The 26,199-nt window shown below is 48.2% G+C and overlaps 1 protein-coding gene across 3 annotated transcripts in view; it reads left to right on the top strand.

Annotated features, from left to right (window-relative positions):
- Positions 1-427: 427 nt before the first annotated feature.
- The window catches only part of GAD1 (glutamate decarboxylase 1), a 40,886-nt gene continuing 15,114 nt past the window's right edge, over positions 428-26,199 (top strand). Inside the window, exons 1-7 of one of the 3 annotated variants that reach the window (XM_067741570.1) lie at positions 428-1,318; positions 2,778-2,922; positions 6,293-6,355; positions 11,870-12,028; positions 13,369-13,611; positions 18,180-18,270; positions 25,093-25,205. In XM_067741570.1, coding sequence (XP_067597671.1) covers positions 2,841-2,922; positions 6,293-6,355; positions 11,870-12,028; positions 13,369-13,611; positions 18,180-18,270; positions 25,093-25,205 — 751 coding nt within the window. In that variant the 5' untranslated portion in view covers positions 428-1,318; positions 2,778-2,840. Of the gene's footprint in view, positions 1,319-1,655; positions 1,676-2,777; positions 2,923-5,806; positions 5,922-6,292; positions 6,356-11,869; positions 12,029-13,368; positions 13,612-18,179; positions 18,271-25,092; positions 25,206-26,199 lie in introns of those variants that run through there. The other 2 variants (XM_067741571.1, XM_067741568.1) reach the window with 2 other exon arrangements.

Below are 26,199 nucleotides of genomic sequence, written 5' to 3'. Positions count from 1 at the left end.
GGCCAGAGAATAAACAGCCCCGCCAGCCAGTCTAGTTGTTGGCTCTGGCGCACGAGGAAAGACCCGGCCAGCGTAGGGCCTCTCGGTCTCTGGCCGCCTAGCGCCATCTGGTGGAAATTTTTCCGTGAACGTCTTTTTACCGTGAGGGGCTTTCCGAACCAGGCAGTTCGTTAAATACGTTTAAATATTGCAAAAGGAGAATCCTTAAAAAGCATGAAATCGAAGGGGGAGTGGAGGGGAGTGGGCCTAGGCATAGAGGGCCGGTCCGCTCCCCCCACCCCACCCCCAGGACACCTCTATGCTCGGGTTCCCCTTGTGTGTGGAGCGGCACTCGTGCGTGTTATTAACCTTCAGATATGATCAATCAGGAGGACTCCTTTCCCCATCACCAAGGGAACCAAAGCTAGGAGGGAGCGTACAGTCGGTTGGAAAGCGGACCCTTTTCTCTGCGGAGGCAGTGGGTAGCTGAACTCAGATGAAATACTTGGGGAGGCTCTGAGCTGGATGAGGAAACTGAAATGAAAAGGAGATGGAATCCTCTAGGGTCTGAGTGTTCCCCCCTCGTCTCTGCCTCCTTTGCTTTCACGACAATCCTGGCTCAGTAGAGAGCCAGCAAGGACACGACCCAGAACGCGGTTTCGCTCAAGGAGGCATCGTGGGGTCGTAGAGCTGGAGGAACCGCGGGGAGAGTAATTGAGGCAAAGATACTGCTCTTGTCTTCTCGAAGATATGGTAGTGGGGGAGAAGAAAGGGAGGGAGAAGCGCTCAGCGAGGAAGAATTCTTCATAGAAATTCTCTCTTGCCTCGCCTTACCCGACACTCTGCCTATTTCAAAAAATAGAGCGTGTTGCGTACGGTCTGGATTACTCATAGGGCTCTTTCTTTTTCTTTCTTTCTCTTTCTTTCTTGCTTTCTTTCTCTTTCTTCCTTTTTTTTTTTTTTTTTTTCCGGGCGCAAACCCGTGATCTGGATTTATAATCGCCCTACAAAGCTCCAGAGGCGGTCAGGCACCTGCAAGGAGCCCCACCGCTCTGCCGAGCTGCCCCCGCAAGCAGCGGCCTCGTGATTCCCCTGCTGAGCCGGTCCCCGCCTCCCCACTCCGCCTCCGCCTCCCCCGAAGCCAAGAAGCCGCCTCTTCGGATTGCTCTTTTCTCTTCCTGGAGCTCCCGTGCGGGACGGTGCTAGCGAAACAGAGGCGGCAGCTGGAGGTGACGCCGGGCAGATTACGCCTGTGGCAGAGCCGGGCCGAGCCGGGCGGATTGCTGGGCGCTACGCAGAAGAGCGACCGGAGCGCACGGCTTGCTGTCTCCCAACCTAGGTGGGTAAGCGCGCGGCCGCCCGTACATTCCCAGTACCCAGCCGCGACTGTTAGCTGGGTCCTCTTCACCCGCGGTTTCTTGACCAATCCCCACCCCAGTGTCTGCCATCTACCCTCCCGAGCTGAGTGCGTCCCACCCACCCCAGTCCTGACTCTCCGTTCCTGCGCGGCGCAGAGACCTCAGCCTTCGCAATCATCCTATCCCCATCAGCGAGATTCATGCCCCGGGGACGCACAGAGGCTGAGGCTCGCGCAGGAGTGGAGCGAGAGCGATTTTCCCCTCCGCCTCCCGGCTGCGAGCGCCGGTCTCACCAATGGGCTCCTGGCCAGCAGCAGCCGAAGGCGCGACTCAGAGCGGTAACCTGTTACTTCCCCAGAAGCCCCGGGCTCCCCGCTGCCTGCTCTGCTGGGCGAGTGCGCGCGCGGAGCTAGATGCGGAGTCCTATGCAGGGTCTGGAGGCCGTGGCCGGCGGGCGCTACTCTGCAGGCTCTTAGATGTACCCAGATTCGCCCGCACTCTCTGTCCCCTGGCCTTCGGAAGCCATCGCACCAGCGCCGAGCGCGGAGCAGGGGCGCCGCGCACCTATCCTTGTCTGCCACCTCCCGCGCGCTGGGCGCAAGTTCGTTTCCCCGGTGACGTTCCCCTTTCTTGCCTCTCACCCTCTCCGGGTCTGTACAGCTAGAAATCCGGGGACCTCAGAGAGTTGGGTGGAGAGGAAATACAGAACCAAGGATAGAGCCCCGTTCTTGGCTTCGAGATGACTCAAAGCGGGTGGGGCAAGAGGGAGACAAGCGAGGTTCCGACTCGCTGCTTTCCGGCTGTCTGGACTACAAGGTGACTGTATTTCTACCCCAGCCAAGTCCGAGGGAGAACGTAAAGACGTGGACCTTTTTTTCCCTCTCACCTTGTCTCACCAAAGTCCCCGGTCCCCGGAGCAGTTAGCCTCCTTCTTTCCAGGGAATCAGCCAGACACAACAAGGGGAACCAGACACCGAACCAGACGTGCCCGCCCCGTGCGCCCTCCTCCCCCCCAACACCCGCCAGCCCGCCCGCCCGCCGGCTGCTGAGAGCCCAATAGTGCTTGTCGCGGCTAGGCTGGAAAACCGCGCACTGAGCCTCCCTAGCCCTCCTAGCCCAGTCCCCCGCACCCGCGCGACCTGCACTGGCCTTGGGCTCCTCTAGTCTCAGCGCTGCGCTCCAGGTCGCCCCGCCGCCAGACTGGAGAGCCGCCCCGGGCTACGTTGCGGGCGCCCGAGTCCCCAGCTCGCGTGCACGTCTCTTCCTCCCCCCGTCCCCAGCCCGGCGCACCCCGACCCAGCCCGCTGGCTGCCGTTCCTCTAGCCTCTCTCTCCTGAGCCCGGACTTAAGCGGGAGCGTCCGCGCCCCCGACCGCTCAATCGCCTCCCGCGCGCCGGACCCCTGAATCCCTCCCCGTGCAGCTCTCGCTTCTCTTTGCAGCCTGTTCCTAAGCCCGGCCGGCCGAGGACCCCGGACAGCAGAGGACCGGGGACAACCGAGCAGATGGCGTCTTCGACCCCTTCTTCGTCCGCAACCTCCTCGAACGCGGGAGCGGACCCCAATACTACCAACCTGCGCCCCACAAGTAGGTCCTGCTCCAGTTTCCTATCAAATGGACTGCGGGGAAGATGGGGGCGCTGGGACGTGAGGAGGCTGCGCTGGCAGAAAGGGAAGGGGGAGCGCGGAGATGATGGAGGCTAGAAAGAAGTGGGGCCCTGACCCAGGTCCCGACCAAAGGTCGTTCGACTGCCAGGGATGCTAGGCGATTCCAGGGCGCTAACGCAGTGGGAACCACGCAGGGTCGGAGCGGTGGCGATCCTTGGAGGCTTCGCTGCGGGGGAAGGACGCGCGGCGAGAGTGTTGTTTTTGTTGTGTTGTGTGTGGTTTCTTTGCTAGGTGGGACGACGGGGGTCAGCGCAAGGGGCGGTGTGAGGAGCTGGGAGTCTCAGCGGGAATAGAGTCTTCTGTCTTCGGCTTTCGTTGAGCCGAGATCTGACCCCTCCCCCCCTCCTTTACCCCTGCATTGTGCTCGAACTCTATAATCAGCGGAAATTTCGACGTTAATTGCAGCTTTTAGAAAACTCGGGGTCCCTAATTGCTCCAAATTTGCGTCGAGCTATTGACGAGTGAGGAAGAAGCCAGGAGCGAGAAAGGAGCATAAAATGGTTTGAGATTAAGCCTCGACATTTTAGACAATTACATTTCAGAGACAAAAAAAAAAAAAAAAAAAAAAGCGGGCATCATCCTGAGTGGCAAGAAGTGGGGAACCAGGAAGAATCCAGAAGGTTTGCCAGGGCGGTAGGAGAGAGCAGCCCTCTCTTTTCTCCAGGGCAGGAGACCTGTCAGCAATGAACACCTCTGGAAGAGAGAGGAAGAAAAGGGGAACCAGATAAAAGCGGGTGGGGAAATGTATGCTTCCCCACCCCTAGCTCCATGCGGCGACTCAACCCATTTCCAGAATCTGTCTTTAATTCGGATTGATTTCCAGCATCTTTGTAGAGATGTGGAGATGAGGGAATTGTTTTCCTTTTTCCACTTTGGATAGAAATGCGCTCCCTCCAAATCCATGAGCTCCGGATAGTAACGGCCCCAGAATTTCTATACAAAAGGGCTTAGGGATGGCATTGTGGTTAGAAGGAGAGCTCATTGCTTCGCTTTTGTAGCACTTTCTATAAGCTTGAGAAAACATCAATTGTTCCCATCAACGAAGGTTGGCGTAGGGGGGTATCAGGTAAGCCCTCTATCCAACCCCTAGGTGCTGCCCTTGGCTTCCCGGCTGGAGGCCTTCTCTTAAATTCTTAGGCGGCGTTCCAGTTCCCTTTGCAGCTCCCTCCCCCAGCCCCCCAGGCAAGCTACAATTACCCACACAACGAAGAGGGGCTCAGGAGAGCCGCCAGCCTTGGTGGCGTGAGAGCCGGGCACTGGCTACCAGAGCTGGTCGGACCAGGCCAAGAGAAACGGGAGGCCTGCGCGCCTTTGTCTGTTGCTCTGGCCCTGATGGATTTCTTTTCCAGTTCTCTCCACATTTCCTGCCCCTTTCTTTGCTGTCTGGCAGGGGTGGGCGGCCGTTGTGTTCACCCACCCTCGAGTCCTGAACCCCTACTGCGCCCCTACTTTCCAGAGGCAGCCAGCAGCGGAGCCCATGTGCCTAACCGCGGGTCCCAGACCCAGTAGAGGAGCTGACCCGAGTTCGCTCATGGCCGGGCGCGCCCGGAATTTGCCAGGGCGGAGGGAAGATAGCCGAGAGCTGGACCCAGGAAAAGCCTGCAGCACCTGTCCTGAGAACGCCGCCGTCGGCCCCGACAGCCCAGCCGCCGTGAGCATTCTAGGCTGTGCGCGCACGCCTGGCTCTCCACCCATCCTTGCCCTCCCTTGCAGACACATCCTCGCCCGCCCAGCTGGCTCTGCTTCTCTGCCCCGCCAGGGTCTCCTGGGAGGTGGCGTTGCTCAATTCGCACAACCTTACTCGACCTCTTGCTCCGGCGACGCCTCCTCCTTGTTCTCAGCCACTCGGTCTTCCCTACTCTGGCTACGTCAAAGGATCTCTCTCACTTCCTCTTCCCATCTCTCTTTCCCTTTCTTTCACTGCAATCCCCAACTCTAAAAGGCAGTGCCATGGGTCTGAACTCCAACGCCACAGCTGAGTGACCTTGGAAAACTCTCCTAGCCTCTCTGAGCTTCAGTGTTTTTATTTGTAAAGTGAGTCTTAGATTAACACTCCTCTTTTTTCCTAGGGTTATGAGGATTAGGTGAGATGGCCTTTAAAATGAAAGCACTCTATCGGATGAAAATAGCTCTTTACCTGCCAGGCATTTTTATTAGGGTTTAGCTTTCGCCCCGATTTACTACTGTCTGTTGCAGGAACTCCATCTGTGACACGCTCTCTCATTGACGTCGGGCTAGTTCTTCTCCCCGCTGGGGCTCTGTTGTGCCTCGGGTTTAATGGATGTCACTCTCCTTATCGCAGCAAACACTCGCGCCCGGCTGAAGGCACCCGCCTGGATGGGGTGGGGGATGGGAGTGATTGGAGGCGCCTTGCTATGAGGAATCCGAGGGGAATTTCAGGCTAGGCCCACTACACCGGCTCGCATACAGGCTCTGCAGGCACCGCCGTGCTCCTGGCTGGAAGTTGAACCCCGAGGGCAGGATAGACGCTGAGGAGTTTGAGAACACGGCAGCGCCTGAATCTGCGATTCAGACCTGGAGAAAAAGTGTCTGATTCCCTTCGCCTTCGCCTGCTCCAGATCCGAGACGTCCGAGGGAAGGGTTAATGAGGGGCATGTTGGGAAGAGGGGGCAGGGGGTGAGACCCGAGGCGCACTATTGTCTTGCCGACTCCCCGGTCCCACTGAAGAGCGGCCATGCCAGCCCGACCATCTAGTCAAATACTATTTTTCACCCAATTAATTCCTGAACTCTTCCGCGACCCCATTTCATGCCAGTTTATTTTAAGCTGTCACTCAGCTGGAGACCCGCCAAGAAATTATGAGATGTGTTGGTCCCAGATGTCTCTGTGTTCCCTTTCCCAGCCGCTGTGGTTGCCCTTCGAGTCTGCGGGACGGAAACCAAGGGACAGGGCCTGCGGGTGGGTGTTGGGCAAGTCGAGGAGCCGGGCCTGGCCCTTTGCACCTGTGGTCAGCCCTGTTCCACTCCGACCCCGCCTGGGCGGCTACCCCATCGTGGTCGCTGGGAGCCGCGGGTGGGGCGCTGGGTGCGTGGCCTCTCAGAGACACTGTTCTGTACCTCAGGTCGGAGCAGGAAGGGACTGTGATGGGGTCTCGGGGGGCACGAGTCTCCCCATCGGCCCAAAGATCTGGCTCTTAGCTCCTTTCGGGAAAGAGCTTTTTAATGAGGCGCACTGGCGAAGACCTGCCCCTACCCTCCCCAGAAAACCTTTGCCCTCGACCGGGTGCCGGACTGTCGAGCCTCACTGATCGCACGTCTCTTGGTTTCTAGCGTATGACACCTGGTGCGGCGTGGCCCATGGATGCACCAGAAAACTGGGGCTGAAGATCTGTGGTAAGTGAAAGGGCCGGCTGGGGCCCCAAAGGGGCTGCGAGGCGAGCGGGCTTTGCGGGTTTGGGAGAGTGGGACGTACGCGGAAGGGAATCCTGGCTCTTGGGTCTGTTTTCTAGTGTCTACAGCCCCTACGCCCGGCAGAGACGCTCCTCTACTGGCCTTGACCTTCCTCTGCCCTCTCCTGACGTGCCCCCGAGGGACCTTTTCCGATGGGGGGCCCTGGGCTACTTGAGACCTCGGGGCTCCCCTAGCTGGGCGCGAGCACAGCGCCCCCGCGCGACAGCCCCGCTCATCTTGCCCGGCGCTTTGGCTGTTCTGACCCAGGCGCTCTGCCTACGCGACGCGAAGGCGGCATAAAAAGGGTCCGGGTTTACTGGAGAGCAGGCCCAAGGGGAGACATCCGCCTTAGACGGTAGCTGGCGCGTCGTATTCCTTCCCTCTCCACCATCGCGCGTTGAAAGTGGCTTCCTCGGCTGGATATTTTTGCCCGAGATGTCAAAACGGATTCAAATTTCGTTCTTTGAGGCCTTGGAGGTCAAGAGAATGGATTGCCTGCAGCCCTCGGTGGCCTACCTGGAGGAGGTGCGGGCGGTGCAAGCTAGAGGGTTTGAGGAGCTTGCCCTTGAAGGAGAGGAGGGAAGGGAAAGGGGGCAGAGGGGGCGTGGGGCCGCAAGACGGAGAGTGGGTATCGGGCACGATTTGCTAGAGAGGAAGGAAAATAGATCTGGGAGCTGGACGGGAGAAAGAACTGCTCTCCGGAGACGTAAGGATCTAAAATGAAAACGCCCAAGGGCTGTAATTTTTTTTTTTTAAGGAAAAAGGGAGATTTGTTCGAAGGGACACAGCTGAGTGGCTCCGACTGAACAATGAGAACTTGCTTTCCTTGCTACATTTCACCGTCTAAAATTTCTAGCCTTATCGGGCCAGAAAATACGGACGTCCCCGGTCAGGGGGTGGAGAGGCGGGGTAAGATTAACGAGGGGCTTATTAAAAGGCCCTCCGTCAGCTGCTGCGCGCTGGAGATAGTGGCGGCGCAGGCGTAGGCACGCCCGCCCAGCCCCGGGAGCGCCCGAGAGTGGGCCGGCGAGCCGGTGGCCTCCGGGCCTGATCTTCCCAGCTGCCCTGCATCCCGGGGCCCCAGGGAGGCGAGAGTTTGTGGCCGGAGCGAGAGGAGTTACTTGGCAGCTTTGGGGAGTCACGCTCCCTTCCCCGCCTTGCGGCGCGGCGCCCTCCCTGCGTTTCTGGGGCTCTGTCCCCTTGATCCCAGAAGCAGCTTTACGGTGAGGAAGGGCTGCTCGACTCCAGGACCTAGCCGTTTTGCAGGGAAAGCCCAGCCCTGCGGCGGGGAGGCCCCGGGGTTTGGCCCTCTCCCCAGCACGCGAGGCCCGCGGGGCGAGGCCTGGGCCGCGTCCCCGCGCGGGGGCAGCTGGCGGCAGCCGAGCTTTGTTCTATAAATAGCCCCCTTCTCCCAGCCGCCATTCCCGGCTTAATGGCCCGTTTCGCGCCAGGTCCCTTCGGCGGCCGCGGCGCTCGGCTTCAGCAGCCGTCATTGTCATGCAGCCGGGCAAGCAGAACTGAGCGAGCCCTGGGCGCCCGCCACGGTCGAGGACAGGGTGGGGGGAGGCTTGGGGTGAGGGCTGCTTTCCTCGCGGTCCTAGGCCTGCCTAGCCAGCGGCCTTCATCCATCCCCATCCCCGCTTCCCGGCCTCGGCCCTGGGCGGTGCCCCCTGCTGCCCCGACTGCAGACCCTCAGGGTCGGGGGAGAAGAGAAGGTCTAAACGCCGCTTCGGTGACACACCCGAAGTGACCCGAAAAGGTAAAGGGGCAGTAGCATCCCTGGGTCCGGGAATAGATGTCCAGGCACAGGGGTACGGGAATTGGGGAACAGAGGTTTGCATCAGCTTCCCCTGAGGGAGAGCTCTTGGGCATTTGGGGGCTACCATCCTCAGGGAGTTTCTTCTCTGTTTTTACCCACCTCCCCAACATTAATTTCAGGAAAGCAGAAACACCTGTGACAGGAGAGGGCTGGTAGTGTGTTGAGGGGAAATTGCCTTCTGCTAATACACATGCTTTGGGGGCCACAGGTTAGGAGGATTTACAATAGGTTTGATTCTGAAAGGAAACAAAACAACAGGAGGATTTGTTTTTCATACTTTGCGCCAACTCTGGCTTTCCATTTTAGTCTAGTTACCAGAGGCAAAGTGCAGCCTTTGGTTTTGACTTGAATCCACAGACCCCTCCCCTCCTCCACACATAGATTCCCCCACTCCCTTCATCCCAGACCTTCACGGGCTTGAAAGGTGCCCTCTTGACCTGACACTCTCCAGGTTGGTTTGACCTTTCACCTTAAGAGAGTTGAGGGACTAATGGTCATCTTCTCACTTCCAGATCCATTGCCCCTGGTCTCACCAGTGTAACCCTTAGCTCCGGAGGCAGAATCCCGTGGGAAAGCAGTCAGCCAGAAGACACCCAGGGTCTTGCCAAGAGGTAGAGAGCCGGGTGGCTACAGGCATGATAGCATGACCTAAATCGAAGGAGATGCAGGGAGCCCTAAGTGCTGGCTCTGGGCTCTGCTAACTTCCCAGTGTGTCCTTGGGCCTCAATCACTTCTGTATTCAGAGGTCCCAGACTGGCTACCAGTTACAGCCCCTGAGCTGTTTTATTTAGCCCATGCAGTGTGTGTGTTTGTGTGTGTGTTTAATTTTGTGTCAGCCACCAACTTTTAAGTATACATTTCAAATATTCTGTATTTATTATGGCTTCTCTTGAAATTAAAAACAAAAAGTTTGAGGTGGGGGAGAGATCTGGCAGGGTACTTATAGCCCAGAAAAATCAGGGAAAGAGCCCCGTCCTCTAGGGAGATGCAACTCCATGCTACAGCTTGGTGAGAGACAGCAAGGGGGTTGGGCTTCAAGCCTCACTTGCCCCCTTGGCCAGGTGCCCTTATGCTAGGCTCAGTTTGAAACCCCACTTGGAAACAACCAGCTTGAACCAGGTGCTCTAGTTCCTCGCACCTCCCCCCCCTCAAAGGGCTGATTAGGCCTTTGAGTTTGGGGGCAGCTGTGAGGACCAGCCGCAGGATCGCCCCTCGGCTCATAGGTGGAAGCTAGCGAGGGTGCTACGACCGGGCCAAAGCTCAGCGCAGCTTCAGCTCCCCTCCGCTTGCCTCTTCGCCTCTTAAGAATGTTCAGCTAAGTTACCTTAAACTAGATCCTTATAGCTGAGGTATAGAGCAAAAGGGAGTACAGTCTGCTTTAGTCTCAGGGACCTCTGCTTCCAGGACCCCTTGCTAGCCAGGGAGGTCATCAAAGCACTGACCTCAATGTCATCCACCGCCTCATTATCCTTGGAGAAGCATACGAACTTCCAGAGCCTCTCAGAGCCCAGAGAGGCCTGGCTCCTTGACCTTATTTTTGAGGCTCCCAATATTTTAGAAAACAACTACCTTCCAGAAAGGTGATATTCCAAAAATAATATCCATTAAGTGTTTATATTAGCAAATTAATATTAGCAAATTATAATGCAATGTAAGTGTGCTTTGCATAGGATAGTTATAAGATGTATAGAAAACACTAATTCCTTGTGCACTCCAGGAAGTATGGTCCAGGAATGGGATGCAGGTTTAAAGTGTCGCAATTGGCATCTTTCATTCCTATCAGGACACCTCTGGGAATGCCTGTGAGAAGAACTCCTTTGGAGATAATATCCAAAGCCCAAATGCAGGTCCTAGGTCCTTTGCCACCTAGGAAAGGAGTTGCTAAGGGGTTTCAAGGCAGAGACTTTCCCAGGGAGTGAGTCAAAACCGACCAGAGGTCAGAGACCTAAAGAGCAGGAGTTCAGCTAGGCAAGACCTCACCTCCATTAGGGCATGTGGACTTGGTCTTTTCAGCCTGTCTGAAACAAATTCCACTGCTGCCTGTTTGGGTGGAGGGGGGCGGTCTCACTCAGAAGCCAGGTGATACTGCATCCCTCTGGCAAATGAGTGCTAGCTTCTCATTTTGGACTCTGGGGATTTGGAGGAGGAATTCAGAAAGTAGGAGCAGAGGTGAAGGGGAGGATGCACCCCCCATCTTTATATCCAAGTGTGGAGCTCTATTATAGTGTATTTCCCCCCTTCTGATGTCCTTTAGAGCTTTAGTGATAAGTTTTAAAGGTGCTGAGAACAATGAAAGGCCTGGTGCCTCTGCCTTCCTATTCTTCCCTCCAAAAATAGACCCTGCTTCTGTGTGTGGGAGGATTCTAATCACTGCAACTTTCCCCCTGCACCCCTCCTTCCTCCACCCCTCAACACTGAATTGCAGTCCTGGGGAAGTAAAGCTGAATTCCCCAGATTAACTTGCCTCTCGTGGAACCTCCCGGGACTTTCCTCCAAGCCTGCCTTGTGACGTATGTGACTCCCCAAGGATCTTGGTATCTACAAATACAGCTTTGGGGTCACCAAGAAGCTTAGAACTTCCTTCCTCTTTTCAGGGTGTTGCATTTCAGACTAAGATTGAGGCCGAATTGGAGGAGATGCTGAGGGAAGGAGTGGGTCCGCAGGTCCCGAGCCCCAGAAGGGACAGGTGGAGGTACTGAGAGAGGAAGTGTGCTCCTGGTTGGCAGAGCCTCAGCCCTTTCAGCCCAGCCTGCTTCTGGGTTTGCCACTGGTAGTGTTTGCACTGCTCACCTCAGGCAGGAGAGATTTCCGCTCCTTCTGAGGGGCAGGGAGGAGGTGCTTTGACTCCCACCCTGGGCTCAGAGCTCATCTCTGTGGAGTTCTTGGATGGCTGTCTAGCTTTATTACGTTATTGGTCACCGTCTGCCAGTCTGCAAGCTCCTGGAGAAGAGGGGCTCTGTCTCATTTATCTTTACCTGTCCCTGGTCCTAAATGCTTAGTAAAGTCCTTTTCCGCAATAGGTGCTCAATAAGTATTTATAGAATTAAATGTCACCACACATAAGATTTTAGGCTTTCTTGTCTCTTTCTCCAATACCTTTATTTAAGGAGAGGGGGTGGTACAGGGAAAGCTGCCCTTCAGTTTTGGGTGAGAAAAATTAAACTTACATTCAACCCTGGTAACATTTACCTGGAGTCCAAGGAAAGCATCTTCCCCAATCCTCAGTGCTGGTCTCACCCCCTCCTCCCTCTGGTTGCACAGCCCATAAACCCAGAGCTGGCAGCATCCTCTCCGTTTGTGTCCCTTCCCTTAAAACCCCATCCTGGGGCTGGTTACTGGAGTGGAAGCTGTCCAATTGACTTAATTCTGCGTTCACTGTCATGTTCAGAGAGGAGAATGGGCTTCACTTACTGTTTTTCTCTCTTGCATGACTGGGTCTGCGCCACTGATGACACTTGGTACTGCCCCCTCCCTGCCTGGAGGCGAGCAGTGCCAGAGCCCTTACATATAAAACAGACACTCGGCTTCTGTTCGGGAAAAGTGAGAACCCTGCTTGGAGAGTCGACCTGGGCCAGCAGCAGACCCTCCGAGCCTGGGAGTTTGGTGCCCTTCCTCTGACCCAGCTTCTTGTGCTACAGGCTTCTTGCAAAGGACCAACAGCCTGGAAGAGAAGAGCAGGCTTGTGAGCGCCTTCAAGGAGAGGCAGTCCTCCAAGAATCTGCTTTCCTGTGAAAACAGCGACAGGGATGGCCGCTTCCAGCGCACAGAGACCGACTTCTCCAACCTGTTTGCTCGAGGTAGTCCCCACCCCCAGCCCTAGTGCTATCCAGGAGGTTGCTTATTGGAGTTTCTTTACTTTTTCCTGAAACCTTGCTTCTTTTACAAAAAAAAGCCATTCTCTCTGAACCATCATGAAACTGCTTTCCCAACATTTGAATATAATATACTCCCTCCTTCCCTGTTGCCTAGGTCTCCATCATTTGAAAGCTGGATGAGGGCAATCTGTAAAACAGCCAACTCTAAAGATACTTGCAGGGACGAATACACAGTCATAGAATCTCAGAATCCAAAGAAATCTTTCATATAAGAAAATCCAGCGATTCCCTCCATAGCATTTATCCTCCAAGGGTGGTGTCCACAACAACAAAAGCACCCTGTAGGAAGCTGTGTAGCTGGGCCTCATGACCAACTGCTGTCCTGAAGGTCATTTTCCTTTTGAAGATCTTTCACTCATTACCGCTGCCCCTACAACAACAGTCTCAGGAGTTGCTTTCCCAGTCTTTCATTACCAGCTCAAAGGTAAACCCACCCCCCTCCCCCTTCCCCCTTCCATGAACTCCCCACAAGCCATGGAGGCCAAACCAGAACAGAAAACAAGATTCACTAAACCTTGGAGAGAGAATCCAAAGAATAGACACAGAGCATTATATACAGCCAGTCTGTTCTTGAGCTATGGCTGACAACTTCAGTTGGGGCCCCCTACAGCTTTCCCCCCTGGCTACCCCCCAGCCCGACTCTACCTAACACAGGCCGGAACCCAGAGTCACCTTCTGGCATCCCAGAGGCCAAGCCCTAAAAGGTAAGGTCAAGAGAGGGGCAGGAGTTCCCTCTCCCACCTTCCTGAGCCCCACTTTCCAGTTCTAGTTTTCTGTCCAAGGACAACATAAAGAACCATCCTCTTCGGTGTGACCTCAGCCTCTACCCACAGAAGCCTCACCCGCCACCAGCAACAGATCAAGCACATCATAACACCAAACCGAAAACCCAGTATCTGAGCCAGATGTACAGAGACACACCTGGTACTAGGGGAGCAAGACAGATGCCCCGTCCATCACACGCCTGACAGGTGCCCAAATGGATAACTGCAGGGGAGGCTGCTCGTGACTTCTCAAAGCGTTTCAATTAAGAGCAGCCTAACTATCAGAAACTCTGTGAACCCCCAGAGAATATATGCAGCGCTTCTGTGTATACGCCGATGTACATTGTCCTGGGGAAATGGTACATCACATTCTCAATGCATGCATATCCTGGAAGAAAATCAGTCCTATAAAGATACGGATGTTAGTGCTTTCTAAGCTGACTGAGGAAATCCGGGTAAGAGTCAGGTGATAACCCCTCATGGGCTTCCCCCCACCAGATCTGCTTCCAGCTAAGAATGGGGAGGAGCAAACTGTGCAGTTCCTGCTGGAGGTGGTAGACATACTTCTCAACTACGTCCGCAAGACATTCGATCGCTCCACCAAGGTGCTGGACTTCCACCACCCCCACCAGCTGCTGGAAGGCATGGAGGGCTTCAACCTGGAACTCTCTGACCACCCTGAGTCCCTGGAGCAGATCCTGGTTGACTGCAGAGACACCCTGAAATATGGCGTCCGCACAGGTAAGGGTGAGAGCCAGGTGGACACGCAGTGGCAACCTCGGCCTGCGTCAGACCTTTGCCAATTGCCAGGATGTCAAAGTCATTTTGAAGGAGAAACACAAACCCGGGTGAAGGAAGGCAGCAAAGCGCTCCATGACCTCAGAACCACCAGACTCAGTGACAAAATCCCATCATTATTTATTGTTGTAAAAATAGATTTAAAAGATACAGATACATGGTGCTGTGTCAAGTTCTGTATAAAGAGTTTTAATTCTTGGTTTGAGGCTATTCACAACCTAAAGAGAGCAGAATGATCCATTCTCTACTTCTTCTCCCGCTTCCATTTTCACGCCTGCTTCATTCTGATAAATCTGACCCTTGCCTGTCCCTGAAACTGGGGAGAATTGGGCCCATTTCCTTTTCTTTCTGTACTAGTTTCCTAGGGCTGCCACAACCGATTACCACAAACTGGGTGACTTAAGACAACAGAAATTTATTATCTCACAGTTCTGGAGGCTAAAAGTTCAAAATCAAGGTGTCTGCAGGGCCATGCTCTCTCTGAAGACTCTTGGGAAGGAGCCATCCTTGCTGCTTCCAGCTTCTGATGGTTGTGGGAATTCCTTGGCATTCCTTGGCTTGTAGATGCATCCCTCCAATCTTTGCCTTCATCTTCACGTGACATTTTCCAAGAGTCTGTGTCCGGGTTTCTCTCCTCTTTGGATTAGTGCCTACCCTAATCCAGTATGGCCTCATCTTAACTTGTTTACATCCACAAAGACCCTATTTCCAAAGAAAGTCACAGGAATCAGGGGTGAACACTTGAACATATCTCTTACAGGACACAATTCAACCCCCCACACCCTCTATTTGCTAGGCCCCAAAGCCACACACTCACACACCCTTTGCATTCTACTCCATCCTCTGGAGTTCAGGTATCCTGAGGCACCAAATCCTATCTCCAGCAGGGAGCCCTGGAGGACGCCCTCTTGCCTCCTTTCCATGTCATAGGAACTCTCTCTACTCAGCAATCCTGGCCAAGTGGTTACTCTCCAGTTGCCTCAAGTTCAAGGACTTTTGGGATCTCTGTCTGGCTCTTTCTAAGCCTAGGAATCAAGCAGTGATTTCTTCTCCCTACCGTCTTTCCCCACTGCAGCCTGGCTCTCCTGAGCCCTTGAGCAGACTGATGTACAGGAATTGGCAGTCCATAGCATGGTTGTCCCCACAGAGGAGCCCCTGACGCCATGCCTGGTAGCCTCTTGTTCTTTTTTCTTTCTCTCTCTCTCCTTTATTATCCTGCTCACTCTTCCTAGTCATTTGAAGATATGACTGGGGAGGGTGTCGTAATAGGACTGAGTAAGGCTATAGGATGTCAAAAACAAGGGTTATAATGAAATAATGAGGCTGGCCAAAGAGGCATTTTTAAATAATTAATCCCAAACAGCTTTTAAAGTCTGCCAACACCACTGGTATAGGTGTAGCTTTCTTGAATAACTGCAGGATGGACAAGACTCAATTATATTACAAAGTCTGTGTTTGATTTTTAAAGAAAAACATGCTCATCAATTTAGTTACATCTCACCTTGGTCTGATGACTAATCTGTTCCTGGTGGAGATCAAGTTGTTATTTGGCTAGGAAAAAAAAACAGAGTTCTCTGTGTATGTTTTAGCTTGACTAGCTTTGGTTCACTATTTTTATTTTGTCAGTTCACGCCACAAACACTTTATCAGAGAGATGAGACCATGTACGTTTATCACGAAGCTCAGAGTAGTGTTGCCCCTCAAAGAAAAATACATGGATTTGTCATAATAGCAACTCATATCGCCTACAAAACTGAAGTATCACGTGGTCAGAGAAGCATGGACTCTTACTAGAGTCTAGTGTGTGAATCCAATTAGATACTTAGCCTGGAGCCATTCATCCCTGTTCTTCAGAGCAGCTTCTAGAAGCAGATATTTGCATTGGTAGAGTTCATAGTCTTCAGGCAATGTGAAACCTGCATCACAGGGTGTTGACCCTGGCAAAGTGTACTGTTGCTTTCATGGGAAAACACATTTCCTAGTTGCTGGTCTGTAGTTTAGATGTAGTTACTGGAGCAATAGAGTAAACCCACAGGTATTCTGCAATGGAAGTGGAAGATATTTCTTAAGAGTATTAATGCACAGCCAGAATAATGAATAGGGTTTTAGAATGAAAACATACTGATCTGGGAAGCGTCTGTGGAGGGATGATGATGGCCTTTGGAAATTTCCCTACAAATTAACAAAGACTTCTGAAAAAGGAACCAATGTATATACATTCTCCAAGAACTGGGAGAAACGCTAGTCAGCCCTCAGTCACAGTAGACATGCTGACTTCCTTAGTTTTCCTTTTTTGAACTTTTTATCATGGAAATTTTAAACTTATACAAAAATAAAACAGTGTAATGAACCCTGTATACCCAACACCCAGCTTCAGCTATTAGTAGCTCTTGCCGGTGTTGTTTCACCTGACACCCCACCCACTCCCCTCTCTTCTATACTATATGGAAGCAAATCTCCAGCATAATATTATTTCATTCATAAATAAATATTTTTTATTCTCAAGGACTCAAAAAAAAAACACATTATCATTGGTACATCCAGAAAAATTTATAATTTTTTAATATCACATAGTCAGTGTTCAAATTTCCAGTTGTCTCATGAATGTCATAAAGTTTTATTTTGTTACAGTTTGAGTCAAGATCCACAAAAGTCCCCCACACTGCAATTGCTTAATATGTCTCTTAATCAATAAATTTCTTCCTGCATCTCTTTTTTTTTTTGAAGCTTATTTGTTCAAAAATTTTACTTTAAAAAATTACTCTTTCTTTCTCTCCAACCTGACTCTAAGCCATGTGCTGCTCAGTACCACGTCTATCACCTGTTAGTATTTTTGTTGACTATAGACAGTTGAAATTGAAATTTAAACTAGGTCATTTTGTTGCTTGATAGAAATTCTGGTATGAGATTTTGGGGACATTAAGCTATAGCCATAAGAGGAAAGTAAGGTTTGGGGGGACTTTGTGTCCTTTTATATTTTAATAGACCATGAGATACTGTTTCGCTTTTGTTTGAGGGTATTTGTATCAGTCTGTCTGTCTGTCCGTGTCCATCTTTTGTCTCTGCTATGCGATGTGCTTTTGATACATTGTCAAATGGTGTGATTGCATTTATTTATCATTCAATCTTGTCTTAAAATGAAATGTTGTTAAAAGTTTTCAAATGGGTATTGTGTGTGTGTGTATATATATGTACATACATATTTATATTTACATGGACTTCAACAAAATTAGTTACGTTGTAGGAGATCTCATAGATTTTGTTGGCACTGAGCCGAGTAGAGCAAAATGGACGAGTTTAAGCTATTTAGAGTAATCTACATGAATGTCTGGAATCTGGCCTTGAATTTACACCGAGCTTACTGTTTATGCTTCTTTTATTCTTTCTAAAGATCAGTATTATTTTTCGAGGACTCTTGAGGTGCGGGGATCTGTATATCCTGCTATAAGAAGTCCTAGTCTAGATGTTCTGAATGAGTCCTCATCGCAAGGAGGGAAGGATATACTTCCTCAGAGAGGGGACTTAGACCAGGAACATTCCAACATTAGCTCTCTGACAGTTATTTCAGAGGCAAAAGCAATTTCCTCTGGAAACACAGCAGTCAGCACATCTTTCTAACACCAGTTCTCTGTCACACACCCCTAGATAATCTATTGCGTTGGCGCCTTCGTGTCAGCCAGGCCAAGCCTGCTGTATGGGGTTGAGTTTTTCTGTGAACGCCAAGTTGGCCAAAATTTGGCAATAATCCTGAATTTGCTGAGAACAAAGCCTGATAAAGCATAGAGTAGGTTGAAAAGGACTTTTGAGTTACATAATAATAAAAATTATTCTATCAACAACTCAATGAGTGAATGAGGCTGTGTCTGCCCCTGTTTCACAGAGCAGATGCCAGGTCATCTCAGCAATACATCTAGTTTAACAGTCACCTGACTATATGTGGGCAAAACACACCAATGCTTGGCGTTGTATTTGACTGACACAGAGGCCCAGGGAGTGATGGCTGCCTCGGCATCAGCCTCAGAGCTGGCACTTACCCTGGGCTTGGTTCGGTTCACAGAGCCACTGACCCCTTCTGAGGCCTGCAGCCCCTCCTCCTCCCTCAGCATACCTTGATTTGGAGAATAAAAGCTTGAGGTGTTAAGTTAAAAATTGAAATATTTATGGAGAAAAAGAGGACCACCACATCCAGATTTGTATTTTAAAAAATACAACAGAGGAGCTCATCTGGAAATCAACAATACTGGACAGATTACTTGTTTTATGACATTGGATTTCTTTTACTTGAAAAGCATTATGCTTTAGAAACATGTAAGTTTGGGAGACATCTTCAATGTTAAAGGTTGGTATAGGGTGGGTCAAAGTGCCCTTCCTTCAGTATTCTTGGGCAGCCCTATTAGACCATTGGGATAGAGGTCCCATCACTGTGGCCTAGTGGAGTGGACCTTCTGATTTGAAGACAGCTTGAAAACTCTGGATTTGCCTTGATGCTTGTCTGTTACTTACCTCCTTAGGTCATCCTCGATTTTTCAACCAGCTCTCCACTGGATTGGATATCATTGGTTTAGCTGGCGAATGGCTGACATCAACTGCCAATACCAATATGTAAGTCCCACATATTATTTCCACGTAAGCAAACATGATGTCTGAGTATGGCTTGTTGTATTAAAAGTCCAATTCCAATGGTTCTATAATAATTTTATTACAGTTTGCCCTAGTCATCTTTTCTCTTAAAATCTTTTAGGTTTATCACAGTTCTGAGTTAAAGGTAGATACTTGATAAACTATTTTTTAATTGAATAATGCAGTTTAATAAGAGCATGGTCATAAGAAGTCATGACTCTAGCTTTCAAAATTTAGTGTGAAACTTCATGTTAAAAGACTCCATATTTCTTAATGATATATTTAAAGAGATCATGTTCTGGGATATAATCTTGGTCCATTTTCCCACCCAAGCATATTGCTCCTTATCATTTAGGTCATATTTTCTTCATAATTAAAGAGGCCATAAAGCCACAAACCAATTTGATCAGCCTATTGTTCAACTAAAAATTCTAAAACAATTCATGTAGTGATATCCCTTTGAAAGGAATTATATATCCCTTTCAAAATAACTGTTTTTCTGAATGTGAAATTTTTTTCATACTTGAGTAGGCAAAGCCTTTGTTTGTTTCTAAGTTCTTGTAAATTTATTTGAAACTGTCTCTAAGGTCCTGGCGGTAGGAGGGTTGTGTGTGCAAGTAATACCTGGGTAGTCTTCTGGTAATCACCCCACAGTTTCTTCTACACACAACGTGCCATCTTTGGAGACAAGGACAGGTTACAAGTTGATGGAGGGGCATCATAGCCTACTAAGTACTGTCTCTTCTTTCAACGCTAAGATTATGTTTTACCACTCTCTATGTATCCAGACAGTGGTACCACATTCTATGAAAGTGTCCAGAGGGAAATAATAAAACAAGGTTATCGCAATAAGTTAAAAATAACTACATAAGAATTATATGGGTTTTAGTCACTGTGGAAATATTTGGAAAATAACCGTACACTTTTTAGTTCATGGTAAAGTAGATTTGAAAAATGAATTTAGGTGAAAGGGTGGTATTATTTAAAATGAGAAATTCCATTTGACGTCAAGATAGAACGTAAGTTATTAAAGTTCAAGGTATTCTATTTTTCTTAAACTACTACCAGCCACAGAACCTGAAAGGGCATTTTAAACTTATATATTGATTTGTGTGTGTTCCAAAGCTGTTTAATGCTGTGACTCAAAATACTTAACTACATTCAGAAAAGTTTCTATTAATTAAGGCCTCCTGCTTTGTTTGCTAATTTAAAACAACAACAACATTTAAAAAGCAAATGTGACAAGTGAAACCATTAGTGCCAAAAGGCATAAAAGATTAAATTGATTGAAGTCAAATGGTTTTCCTGCTCCCTACTTGCAAGTCAAGGTTAACTTCACAGAATGTTCATGTTGGATCACTGAGGCTCTGAAGGGCTGGGAGGAATTCAGGTCAAAGACACAATCACCTGTATGATCTCCTAAACAAAAAACTCCCCTTTGCAGGCTTTATGTTTATGGTTTGTGAGATAAAAATATATCAGCAAGCATAGACATAATATATTAATTATAACTTGAAAAAAGACAGTAATGTTTAACTGAAACATCTCACACTAAGGAATGATTTTAATTAGAAAGTACAGCTTTTAAAAAAAAACTTAACTATTTAGAAAATAAATGAGAAAAATAGAGTAAAAGGTACATACCCATTAAGGCCCAAGTACCCTTATTCATATAGGCACCAAATTCACCCAGTGTCTTTAAGTGTGTATTCTGTAGGCCTCTCAGCTGTTATTTCCTAATATATATAGCTCAGTCTCAAGGTAAATAAAAGGAATTCACCCCGTTGAACCATTTATGACCACATATTCTCCTAAAAGACTTTTCCTTAACCAGGGAAATCTCACAAATTCTCCTTTTTTTTTTTTTGTATGTGTTCATAAAATGAAAGTCCCTTACTCTTCCCTTACCTCAGCTCAGCCATATGAAGCGCTAAAATATTGTCCAACCATCTGAGGTCAAGGTCAGTCCAACTAAATGGCACATAGTAATTGCAGCTGTACTGAACAGTGGATATTTATAAAATATGATCCGATTCCAACAGATCGATAGCAAAGGTTATTTAAAATACTGAAATAGTTTCTGTCAGTTCTAGAGACAAGGCATTGTCTGAAGAAGTAATAACTATTATCTAGAAATTGTTCTAAGCCAGTTCCCCTGGAAGATCATGAAATGTGGCAGCACTGTCAGGAGGTTATGCAGAAATTTGCTCCCTTGTGACAAGTCCTTCTCCAGCTGGGAACAGTGTTCATAATAGGCCTGGGAAAGAATGGCAAAAGGATCTTTTTTGGCAGAGTAGGATTTAATTAGTGATACACTCATTTTTTGGACCTGTACTTCATTGAGTTTGGATGGCACTGGTAATAGAGAATAATAACTACATTCCTCAGTATACTCTCCCTAAAAGAACTATCCAGTATTTTAATCCAAGTGGCAAAGTGTAAGGTATCTGATGGTTAGAATAGAAGGAACATTTATGCCCATGCTTTCACACCCACCTGTGCATTCAGCTTTGAGATATATTCTTCCAAGCTAGGACTCAGTGAAGATGCAAAGAAAACGTCACCAATGTGTAGTTGGCCATGGCATGTACAGCTCTTTTCTTCCAAAACACGGGCACCGAGCAGGTGTAAACAACAGCCTACCCTCAAGCACCTGACGATAATACATAACCCTAGTGGCAAGAGCTATCACAGCCCTTTGTTAGGAGGTTATGATTTCAAGTATCTAGCACTTTATTTTCATAGAAATTACACAGGAGAAATTTTGTATGGGGGTTATCAGTCATTTTACACTAGTAGGCAGGTCGTTACAGAGGAGCCTGCAGTAAGTAGTTCTCATTTGTCATAGAAAAGCAGCTGTGATGTAAAGGACATGGAGTTCCAGCTTGGAAACATCCTACATGTGAGGTCTTGAAACAACTCACTGAATTTCTCTGAACCCCAGTTTCTTCTTCAGAAAAATGAAGAATAATTGTATCCACCTTACATAGTGATTCTGAAGACTAAAACAGACACCAGTCTTAAGTGCCCAGTGTATACAAGGTACAATGCACACACCCAGGAAAGGCAGCCAACCCATAGGTCACTGTTGCCATTTGCAACCCCTCCCTTCAACTTCCCAGCTCTTTTGTTTCTGTCTCTCATCATCTCTGGACACCAAAGGGGCTCACTAAGCTCCCCCTCAGGTGTGTTATCTTTTAAGGTAGAGATGGGCCACCCACCACATCCATAAGGAGGATAAAATCTAAGAGGAGTGTCAAGTTAGAGAATCAACATAGAAAATTATTTCTTCCTCTCGTTAAAGAAGTTCCTGGTTTGGCAGTCATCAGGGATGCAGGATCCTTGTGCCTTCCTGGTTCATACTGAGGCATGTGGCTCTCATCTTCAAAGTTACTTCATGGTGCAAACTAGCTGCTGGAGTTCCAGCCATCATTTATGTGTTCCAGATCTCAGGAAGGAATGCAGGCAGAGGGAGGAAGGAGGAAGGAAGGAAAGAAAGAAAAGAGGGAAGGAGGAAGGGCAAAAGGGAAACACACTCTTTCCTTCTAAGAAACCTTCTCAGAAGCTCCACAAGACATTTCTCATAGCATCTCTTTAGCTAGAACTTAATCCAATGGCCACACCTAGGGAGGCTAGAAAATACAGTCTTTGATCTGGATGAACTGCAACTCCAAATAAAATTGAATGAAGGAAGGGAAATTTTGATACTGGTTAGCAACCAGCAGATTCTGCCATCAGAGAAAATCAGCTTAACAATCAATTTGCCTCCGTTAATCCCACTGGGAAGGTGAGTTGAACTACAAAAACAGGGCTGACTCACTACCCTACTCAGAATATAAAAACTCTCCTTTAGTGTCACTCCCTGAATGTCACAATCATACTGTTTTTAAACCCTTACTTTCAATCCCATGTCCTTATGCTTCAACCTAGAGCTTTTAGCAGGTTTAGTTTCTTATCCTCCGATTCTGAAATGTCATCTTGTACTATGACTTTAGCATCAAACTAGCTTCTTCTGAATCCATATTTGACCTTTCATCTCTTGCCTTTATCCACTTTCATCTGTCATTTATGGAAGGGGTACCAAACCTGGAGTCCCAGTTGCAAGAGGAGACTCTCCTACAAGTGTATACAAAATGATGTGCACATCCTCATTTTCTTCCTGGAGAGAGGGACCATAGCTTTCCTAGGAGTCCCAAAAGTGTCTGTGATCTCAATTAAGTTAAGAACCACTGCTCTAGGGTGAACTTCAAGGTCTTCTCTAAGGCTCTGGATGCAGGCAGACTCCCAGTTGTAAACACGGCCGAGGATGAGAAGGCAGGTTCAGAGGAAGTGTCAGGAATGGGGGCACCACGTTAGCCCCTGTGACAGGTCTGGCTGAGGATCAACAGCCGTGGGGCAATCTACCAGCTTCCAGGAGAGAGTGTCAGGACTAAGGTCACGAATCGGAATAAGCTTGGTGTTAGCTGTGGGGTAACTGATCCTTCAGACCCAGGCAGGGACTGTCAAATAGGATGCAGCTAAGGCCAAGATGCTGGATTCATCCTAGTAAGCTTCCTCCTCAGGGTTGGGAATCGTGTCTTATGACATCTTTGTCTCCGCAGTACGTAAAAAGCCATTTGGAAGAAAATAGTCATTCATTAAATATTTGTTGAACAGAACTGAAAGAAAGGTTTCAGAATCAGGAACCTGGCATAAGTAAGGAACCTGAGATAGATGAGATCAGATAATCTCACGATCAAACTCTCTAGACTCTTCCTCCTGATCCTGAGAGTAATAGCCATATTCCTGGTAAGAAGACTAATTCATGCAAACCGGGGCCCTAAATTGATTCAAATCCTGAAGTGGACAAACCCTCTGGCCTTCAACCCCATCCTTTCTCCCTTCCCCATGTGGTTCCTGCACTGACTTGACTCTGGTCCAGCTTTCATCCAATCCTTGATAAGGTTCTGATATTATGGTGTATGATTCCATTGGTTCCTTGCCTTACCCTAGAGAGCCTTCTCATTTGGTACTGTGAGACTTAAACACACACACTGCCACCAGTACCTCTTCACCATGCAAACATTTTTGCCATTCCAACATTTCCAACAATCAGTGGCACTGTTGATAACGCATTTGTTCAAGAATGGTTAGAACCACATCATGAGTTTGCCCCTTGGTACACTCAGCAGCACAGGCTAAACCAGGAACCCTTCTCTTCTTCTTCCTTTATCAGGCCATCAGACATGAGGGAGTGTTGGTTGCTACGGTGATGGGGCTCAGAGCAGAACCAAAGCATGATTGTGACCTCCAGAGGTGATGGTAACTGAACACATGATTTCCAAGGGTCTTCCTCCTAAATTTCAAGGTTCCTCCCAAGGAAAATGGACATATTCTTTTTGCAAACAAAATTCTTCTATGAGGAGATATACCCTGAGGATCCTTCAGGATCTTTTTGTCCTCTTTTACCACCATGTGATTAATTTGATTATTTTTCTCCATGATTAAAATTTAGTACCTTCACCTGGGTCTTTGTACAACAATTGTTATTTCATCCTTGCAAATAGCTTTTCTAAATCATGAAGCCAGCAAAAATTCCCATTAATTCCCAGCATTGGCATTTCAGCCTAAACACCCTAACCAGGGATGAAGTCTCCCCGTATCACTTGGCTGAGTCAATCTAGGAATCTCCCTTCGGCGAGCATTGTCTGAGCCGAGCCCACAATCTCTAATGCTTAAGAAGGCCAAGCAAAAAGAAGAAAGACAAAGTCTCATAGTCAGTAAATATCTTTTTGTTTTCTGGTTTAATTTTCTGTGGATGGACCTTCTTTGATTTCTCTTAAGCCCTTTGCCTTGGTACCATGATTTTGTTTCAATGATTAGTCACCAGACTGTGTTTTGAATGGCTTTGAGAAGAGCATGGCTTGCTACTTTTAAGTCAGTTAATTAGAAGACAAAGCTAACCTACCAGAATATCTTGATGCCCACAGTTAGCTGTGTATGCCAGTTGACATTCTTCTTGTTTTTTTGTAATTGATAATTAGAAAATCGTCACTTACAATTATTCTTGACAGATATCGACTTCAGAGAATTATAGAAGCATTGCTGTCCTTAGGGATTATCAGTAGAAAAACCATGTAGATAATTATATTGAGATCTTTAAAACCTAGGTCAATACTTCCAATTATCTTCATGGTTAGCTTTCAGGTATTTACATTGTTTTTAAAAGATAGACTTTTTGGGAATTCCCTGATGGTCCAGTGGTTAGGACTCCGTGCTTTCACTGCTGAGGGCGCGGGCTCAATCCCTGGTCGGGGAACTAAGATCCTGCAAGCCACCTACCTCGGCCAAAAAAAATTAAAATACAGACTTTGGCTCTGGGTTTTATAAATTCTGCAAGTGTGAAGTTGGCAATCAGGTTTTTTTTAAAATGTTGCAAACCATTTATATAGAATTTAGAATACATTTTTTCAATTAGCATTTGCATCACCCTATAATCTTAGAGGTGAAAGGGACCCAGAAAAGTCATTTTCTTTCCTTCTGTTTCTCTGGGTGGACCACACCTAAGACATTCCGTTGAGATGAAAGTCTGTTTTGTTGGTGAAGAATCACAGAGCAGGTACTTCCACATCCTCTCTCGGTAACCCAGGCTGGTTTCTGACATTTTATGATTGATGACAGTGCATTTCCAGGAAATTAATTGTTTTAGTGGTTTTAAACATCTTTTATTCGAACCCAAGTCCAAATGCTAAACCAGTTATCTGTGTTCCCCAAATAAGTGGTTTGACTTCTTTATTTTCATTCTTTTTCTCACCGCCTTTCCAGGTTTACATATGAAATTGCACCAGTGTTTGTCCTCATGGAGCAAATAACACTTAAGAAGATGAGAGAGATAATTGGATGGTCAAGTAAAGATGGTGATGGGATATTTTCTCCTGGTAGGTTTCTGTTCTCTTTCCCCGGCTCTCCTCAAGGTTTGCAGTATGGGTCCTTGGGGTCCATGAGAACACTAAACACAAAGTGAGTTTGTAGAAGAATAACAATTTTTTCAATAGTCCTGCCTTCTTACCTTTGTCAGAGTGAAGGCTAGCAAGCATGCTACATTCTATATGTACTAACCAACAAAGGCTGTGCCTAAACCTGTACTCACTGGCAAAGGCTGTGTCTAAATCATGCTAAACAATTCTGGTCTGTCGATAGCAGTTTGATTAAGCTGGGGATCAGAGAATCAAGATTATCAGTGGACAGATCAGTTTTGGCCAAAATAGCATATCTACTTTAAATCTCTAGTTCAATATAGATACAATAAGAATCTTTAAAACAAGGACAGATAATCTTGTAGAAAGGAGGGAGTTTGGAGTGGTGTCAGAGACAGTGTGACTGTGTACGAAGGGAAGAGAAAAAATAAAAATTGCAATTGTTCAGGCAATTGAATCAGTCCATGAATTTACCTGTTTGTCAGGTAACTGATGCAAACATGACTTGTTTGTGTTGGCCAGACGTACCTGGTTACCTCAGTTCTCCTTGCATCTTGATTTAAGTAAACACGAGTTTGGTTTTATTTTAATACACTTGGAGTTCTTCTAAATGACTCAATAACTCAGTTGGGCTGTTCTTTGAGGAGAGTATCCAGGCAATGTCACTGTTTCCTTCCATAGGCTCTATTACTCTCTCTTCCTCTGTCTTTCTGACTCAGAGAAAAGATTCATCTTTGTTCAGTAAATAGATTGAGCAGAAAATGGAAGCAGGAGGGTTGTAACTCACCTATCTCTTTGCAGCCGCTGCTTCTGCCACCCCTTATATTCCTGTCTAGGCTTCGAGGTGGGACAGGCACCAGAGTATGTGAATCACCTCCAGCCAAATTGCCTAAATGGCTTTGGTAATAAGTGTGATTATCTGTATCTCCAGGGCAAAGGGACCAGAGGGAAGCCC

The sequence above is a fragment of the Pseudorca crassidens genome, chromosome 6, assembly GCF_039906515.1.
Source record: "Pseudorca crassidens isolate mPseCra1 chromosome 6, mPseCra1.hap1, whole genome shotgun sequence".
Lineage (NCBI taxonomy): Eukaryota > Metazoa > Chordata > Mammalia > Artiodactyla > Delphinidae > Pseudorca > Pseudorca crassidens.
This window is presented reverse-complemented; position numbering and strand designations above follow the sequence as displayed.